Source organism: Polyodon spathula, chromosome 5 (genome assembly GCF_017654505.1).
Source record: "Polyodon spathula isolate WHYD16114869_AA chromosome 5, ASM1765450v1, whole genome shotgun sequence".
NCBI lineage: Eukaryota > Metazoa > Chordata > Actinopteri > Acipenseriformes > Polyodontidae > Polyodon > Polyodon spathula.
The window spans coordinates 70,017,969-70,025,677 of NC_054538.1; the positions used below are offsets into that span (position 1 = coordinate 70,017,969).

The 7,709-nt window shown below is 38.3% G+C and overlaps 1 protein-coding gene across 1 annotated transcript in view; it reads left to right on the forward strand.

Annotated features, from left to right (window-relative positions):
- LOC121316242 (PC3-like endoprotease variant B) overlaps positions 1-7,709 on the forward strand; it is a 316,516-nt gene that overhangs the window by 286,089 nt on the left and 22,718 nt on the right. The window contains exons 15-17 of the mRNA XM_041251182.1: positions 1,055-1,165; positions 3,633-3,726; positions 6,176-6,361. Of these exons, the coding sequence (XP_041107116.1) occupies positions 1,055-1,165; positions 3,633-3,726; positions 6,176-6,361 (391 nt within the window). The remainder of the gene's footprint in view (positions 1-1,054; positions 1,166-3,632; positions 3,727-6,175; positions 6,362-7,709) is intronic.

Here is a 7,709-nt window from a genome sequence, read left to right on the forward strand (position 1 = left end):
ACCTGTTTCAGTCTGGAAAAGTAAGAGTGATAAGTGACTTTGAAGACAGTTGTTAGATTAAAAATGTTTTTTAAATTTTGATGTTACCCTTATAAAACAATGGCACATTATGGTAGATGCCACATCACCCTTCCCACACACACACCCTTTGTGTGCATCAAAACTTCAGATTAATGGGAAGAACTGTTGTGAAAGACTCATTACAGTTCTTTTTAAAGGTACATAATAGAGCTTGATTGCATTTCATAGGACAACCCATTTAAGTTCCATTTCAGATGCAAACCTTGTAAAGTGATTCTCCTAAGAATGAACACCACCCCTTCTAATAGACATAACTGAGTGATTGTGTTAAAGGACTACATCATTTCTGTAAATTACGTGTTTTCTGCCGGCATGAAGACAACACTCTGCACTTACAATTGTTTTAATGGCAGCAGGACCAACAGGAAGCACAGCAGTCTCAGACAGACTCCATGGTGACGTGCTTGCGGGGTTTAGCCAACTCCATTATATTTCAGTGTGGGGGGAGCCAGAGAATGAGGGGATTGTCTGGCTGCATAGAAAAGTAACGATTTAAATAAATAAAATGCCTGAAAGATGATTTAAAACAAAACAAAAGAGTGATACGACTGTTCTGTAGGCGCACCAGCCAGAAGGAAGTGCATTAGAATGTGCTAGTATTTGGCCCGTCAAAAAATAATCACATTATTTTTTTCATTTACACTTGTGTCTTGTTCAGTGTTGTTTGTTGCTGTGATTTGACCACTGGAGTATACCTATTGCAATATGTTGTACAGGGCTTGTGACCAGAGTTTCTTTCAGGTGGTTTTCAGGAGAGCCAGTTGCAAGGGCTGGCACCCACAATCATGCTCCTGGTGTAGTCAATGAGGTCCTTCTGCACTCCCATTATCCTTGCTGAATAGTTGCATACAAATCTCACACAGAGTATACAGTATGTGTCGTCTTCTTATAGTCATGAATGTATTAGCAGTAGTAGTACTAGTAGTAGTATTTATTTATGTAGTTATTTATTGATATATTTATTTATTTTAAGGTATGGATTTGGCCTACTAGACGCTGGTCTGCTGGTACAGCAGGCTGTTGGGTGGAAAACTGTAAGACCACAAAGAATCTGTTCAGAGGAAGTGATTCTTAACCCTGCAAGGTAGGTGTACTGTATACAATATGCACTATATGTAGTTAGGTTAGACTGTAGATGTTCTATTCTGCTTAGAGGGCGTCTGGTAATTAGAACGTCTTTTACCAACACAAATTTGTGTGTTTCTGGTATATTTTTATGATTTACTGTAGCTCTCAAAAGTATTCACCCCCCTTGGACTTTTCCACATTTTATTGTGTTACAACATGGAGTCAAAATGGATTTAATTAGAAGTTTTTGCCACTGATCAACACGAAAAAAGTCCATAATGTCAAAGTGAAAAATAAAATCTACAAATTGTTCTAAATTAATTACAAATGCAAAACAGAAAATAATTTATTGCATAAGTATTCACCCCCTTGAGTCAATATTTGGTAGAAGCACCTTTGGCAACAATTACAGCCATGAGTCTATTGGGATAAGTCTCTACCAGCTTTGCACATCTGGACACTGCAATTTTGCTCAAACTCCGTCAAGTTGGATGGGGACCTTTCCACATATTCTCAATTGGATTGAGGTCCAGGTTTGACTGGGCCACTCCAGGACACTGACCTTTTTGTTTTTAAGCCACTCCATTGTGGCTTTGGCTGTATGTTTGGAGTCATTGTCATTGTTCTTCCAGGATTTCTCTGTACTTTGCTGCATCCATTGCCCTCTATTTTCACGAGCTTTCCAGGCCCTGAAGCAGAGAAGCATCCCCATAGCATGATGCTGCCACCACCATGCTTCACGGTAGGGATGGTGTTCTCAGGCTGATGTACGGTGTTTGGCTTGCGCCAAACATAGCGATTAGCTTTGAGGCCAAAAAGCTCTATTTTGGTCTTATCAGACCATATAATCTTCTTCCACTTGGTCTCAGAGTCTCCCACATGCCTTCTGGCAAACTCTAGCCGAGATTTAATGTGAATTTTTTTGGACTTTACTGTGCTCCAGGGGATATTCAATACCTTGGAAATGTTCTTATATCCTACTTCTGATTGGTGCTTTTGAAGAACCTTATTCTGGATTTGCTTTGAATGTTCCTTCGTCTTCATGATGTAGTTTTTGTTAAGAAATGTACTAACCAACTGTGGGGCCTCCCAGAGACAGGTGTATTTAACCTGAAATCATGTGAAACACCTTAATTGCACACAGGTGGACTCCATTCAACTAATTATTTGACTTCTAAAAACATGTAGTTGCACCAGAGCTTATTTAGGTGTGTCATAGCAAAGGGGGTAAATATTTATGCAATCAATTATGGTGAATACTTATGCAAATCAATTGTGTTGATCATTGGCAAAAACTCCTAATTAAATCCATTTTGATTCCATGTTGTAACACAATAAAATGTGGAAAAGTCCAAGGGGGGTGAATACTTTTGAGAGCCACTATAATTATATTCATTATTCTGTTATTTTTAGTAAGTGTTTTTTAAACATATTTTTCATGACTTAGTTTGAAAATGTGCCTACTGTCTGTCAAGGAGCTAAGTCGAAGTGCAAGGACAGAACTGTCTGATAATTCATTCAATAATTAAATGATAGGGCTAATTCAGTATTTTTGAAATGCATATTAGTCAGGAAATGCCATATTGTATCAGGATGTGACTCCAGGGTGCATGGTGCTAATGGAGTTCGTTCTTGGTGCACTAATGATACATTTCAAAGAAACCAGTCTGTAAAACCCATCCCTGTCTCCATCTTCACTCTAAAATCCAACCTGCAGCCGGGCATTCCATAACAAATGAATTCACCTACCGCAGATATTTCCCTGAAATGTATTTATTGATTTTACTTTATTTAATTTTATTATTGTAATTATATATCTATATCTATATAGATATATATATATAATATATATATATATATATAGATATATATATATATATATATATATATATATATATATATACACACACACACACACATATATATATATATATATATATATATATATATATATATATATATATATATATATATATATATATATTCAGTTTGCCGTTTTTAACACATTTCATGTGTCAGGTAACTTCTTCCAGCAGAGTGGCTGGGCAGAGCAGATTATTTCAGTCCATATTTAAAACTTGTACTGTCATAGTCCCAGTTCAAAACATGTTGTTGATATCACTCAGGTGATGACAGGAATCAATTTAAAAACTGTTTCAACTCAGATGCAGATGGAAACATGACATAACAGCAGTACGTACGGTTGGGCGGTTTAACGTGTTTTTAACAACAAGACTACTGACACTAAAAAGGTGTCTGCACAAAAACATCAAATACCCTTAAAACAAGCAAGATACTGCAGTAACGATGTTAAGCAATGTAAGTGTAAAGTCAGTGCTATAGAGCTGTACTACACAATTTTTTGAAAGCATGTTTTTAAGAGCACTGAGAGTATACAATCTCTAAATTAAGATGTGTGTTTTGAAACAACAGCTATTGCTTTTTTATTTAACTGTTTTCCTGTGTGTGTGTGTTTGTTCCAGAATCCTTTCTCCCGGTGGAAGTGTGGAGGTACACGTCCATACTGAAGCATGTAGGGGGGGAAAAAACGCAATCAATGTTTTGGAACACGTTCAGGTTAGGAAAAAAAAAAAAGCATGACATGAATTAATTGAAAGGGCAATGATTTAAATCTATTACTGGTAGCTAAATCCAATCATTTGTTGTGGTTTCTTTGTTATTCGTGGTGGGATATTTTGGAACAGAGGATGGTACAGTTATGAATATCAGACTTATTGGTCTTTATAAAGTATCTGGGGCCCCCTCCCAAGCAAATATGTTTATACCTTGTTTCGGGTGCGTGTATATGTTTGAATTTAGGTATATGCATACTTAGATGTAGAATGACATTTATAGTGACACAGTAACTACATGTTTACTACACAACTACATTGTGTAATAGCAGTGTAATATGTAATTACACAAACTTATTACACGCAACAGCTCTTGTCAGTAAAATTTGCCAATGTGAAAACAAGGGAATATCATTCTCTGCTGTATAGAAACAGTACACTCTGATGTATGTATTCATGTTTAGTTCACAGCTGTGTTCTTTGATTTTTCTGTAGTCAGTGTTTGTTTCCAGTGTTGCCCAGTAAAAAAAAAAAAAACACATTTCACAGCAACATTGTTTTAACCTCTGGACATATATATATTTTACTTCATCTTTAAAAACCATTTGCTCTGATATGACATGACTAGAAAGCCCTTTTCACACTGGCATGCTCTACCCAGGTCGGAACCTACACAGGTCATCGCGGATCGGCTACGCAATTTCACACTGCTTTTGATAAAGCAGGGGTGACCTGGGTGACAGACGCAAGTAAACAAGACGTGCATCAATGCCCCAGAAGCAGCTTGTTACAAACGCTTCCATCCAAGCTTCTCTGTATTGAACTGTCGGCCCAAATTTTGATTAAAGCAAATGTTTCTTCATCCCTGCTTCAATCTGGCTCATGGTGTGTCTCAAGCAACAAAAATATGGCTAAACAAAATAAACAAAAACGTTCTTTGCGGAAGTGAAGCCTTTATGCAGGCGTGGCTGTTTGTTATGTCGTAGGCTTACGAACGTCCGCTATGCATTTTGTCTCTCTCAACCCAACTCAAAGCGTTTTTACCTACATCTTGAGGTGGGTCGCTGGGACCAGGACTAACCCAGGACCGACCCAGATACGTAGTTTCACACGGCTATATGTGCAAGTGGTGAAATGCAATAATATTGAACAGTGGGGTAGTGTTGTCCGGGTTTGGTGCTGGCCTTTAGCGACCACTCCGGAATCGTGTTAGGCGTCTGCTAATGACAAATGAGTACAATTAGAACGACAAACAAACAAACGCAAAACACTCATGGTTATTTTATGGTCCTTCAGCGGTTCTTTTGCAACCATAACAAAGGATCAGTTTGCTTTACCACATCCCCTTTTGTACCTTCAGCCACACCCCCTGGGTTAGTGAGTCAAATCGTTTTTCCTCCAATCCGCGATTGCCACATCGCCGCCCTTCTGGGGCGATGTTTTGGTGTACTGTGGCAACGCCCCCTTTTTAGATGGCCGATTTCCACCTTTCCCTGGAATTAATTGCCAAACCATCCAGTCCGAGGCACACTGTTCCCTTTACACAGCGCCCTCACAGGTCGGGAGGGAGATTTGAAATGAAACCAGAAGATGCAGCTTTTTTACATTGACCCGTCACTCAAGGTATCATAGAGCTACAGGCACTGGACATAGTATTACAAACACATTCCCTCACACTGTAAGACTAAACAATGTGACAGGCAGATAGTGTCCCCGACATGTATTCTCTATTGTATAAAAGGTGCACCTCCCTGTTTCAGTCACGATGGGCAAGACAACAGATTTGACAGACATTGTTAGAGGGCTGATTGTGCAGTGCTCAGTAAACTATATTAAACATGTAGTTTCAACAAATGTAAATGTTTGCAACGTGTGATACATTTAACTATTTATCAAAACTAGGATGTTTTGAAATCCATTTTTTTTGCATCTTATTAGTACTATGAAAGTTATTACTGGGTCCCCGTTTCCGTATTACACAATTGCTGCTTCCTGTTAGGTGTCACTCAAAAGAAGTAAGAAGATGGATCTAAGCCATTGGTTAGCACTTTGCATGACACTGTTTGTTAAGAATTATTTAAATAATTTTATACACAATCGGCAAAAGCCAAATAAGCAAGTATAACAGTCCTACTTTAATCTACTGTTATGTACATCCCTATATAGCTGGTAAGCAGTAATAAAGGATTACATGTGTATCCTTAAGTAAAATGGTCACAAATAAACACAGGTGCAGTGTTCCCCATCTGTCAATGAGAAGGGGCTTGGGGAACATTCAGAAAAATCCTCCACAAGGCTGCCTGAGCCAGGGGTGATGACAGACCTCTACAGCGAAAGTTAAAGGCTAATGTCCAGTAGTTGAATTATCTACCAACTCATTTCTTTCAAAGCTTCTGGGAAACTAAATCTATTTTCCTTTATTGAATGAGTGCTTCTATCTAATCTCCTCCTAGCCAGTTGTTAGCATTACCAGCGTCTGCAGAGGTGACCTCAGCATTGACCTGCTCTCTCCCTTTGGAACAAAGTCACGGCTTCTCGGGACTCGCCACAATGACTATTCTGGGGCCGGCCTGAAGAATTGGACCTTGATGTCTGTCCACTCCTGGGGGGAAGACCCTCGAGGCATGTGGAGCATGAAGGTAAAGACAGTTTTATTCTTTAACTATGAAGAATTGGCTCTAGCAGGGTGTTTTTTAATGTCACAGCAAACATCATTATCCACTATAAAACATTAAATAGTGTTACATTTACAGTAGCAACACTAAAAGAAACTGGATGACAGGTATTTTTTTTTAATGTCTTCAATTTTGAAATAAGTTTTGATTCATCTACTTATATAAAAATATGAAGGACCTCTTAATGGTCCCATTCAGAGATCAACTGAGCAGTTTCATTTGTAAAGCATTTGGGAGCACTTCACTAAAGTCACCGTCAGTGGGGTTCAATATTATCAGCAAATGAGACGGGATATCGCTTTCATGAGATAAAACAACTGGGAGAAATTGTTTACATGAATTAAAGTGAAGTCCTATGGAGATCATTTAATTGGTTTGTTAGGAACATATGTTCAAAGGAAGATGTCGGCTGGAGACAGAAGACTTCGCTGCCTGCTTCTGTAAAGCAGAAGAGCTTACATGCTATGAAACACACTGGGCTGAGTGAGCATCAGACCTGTGTTAGATGGTGTCTGCCAAGGTTTTCTGCCAGATTAATCCCCATTACAGGTATTCACAACAGGGTGAAATCATACTGTGAAACACCTCTATTAGTACCACCAAAAGGACAAAGTAAAATGGTCTCATGTAGACGAATTTTAAATTAATTCTGTTCCCCCAGTCAACTATGCCTTTGTTTCAATCTTTGTGCACCTCTTGTGTTTTCAGTTTGTGTTAACATTTGTACACTCCCTAATAAGTCCTTGTTCACTGCCATGAGTAAGAGAAGCTTGCTTCTGCTTTCCAGAATCTTACTGGAAAATGGCATTTTATTGCGGTAAGAGTTCACTTCTAAATAAGTGCACATGCACCAGGTTGTGTTAATGCGAAAACTACTGGATCCAGACATATTTGCAGCAGTAACATTTAAAATATACGAGTCAGAGCTCAACGATGGCTAAATTCATTAAGTGAACTAAATTATATGAAACAAGTTACAATCCGGCACCAGATCATGTGATTTTTGTTTTTGTGACTTTAAAACCGTTATATAAACCAAAACAAAAAGAGCTACGTGAATAATGTAAAATCTCAAGGCAAACCGTTTCAGACATTCTGAAAAGTAAAGATGCCGACTTAAAAAGCAATGCCAGCTGAAGTGCCTGGGTCCTGCATGCAGGTACAGTATGAACAAGTTAATATCTTTCTATGGGAGTGGTTTAAACAGGCTCTTGCTAATAACAGGTACAAAATGAGTTGAGGCATTGTGGAGTTTATTATACTTTGTTGTACAGTAATAAAGTTGTTTTGTTCAAGTCATTCTGTCAGTAAT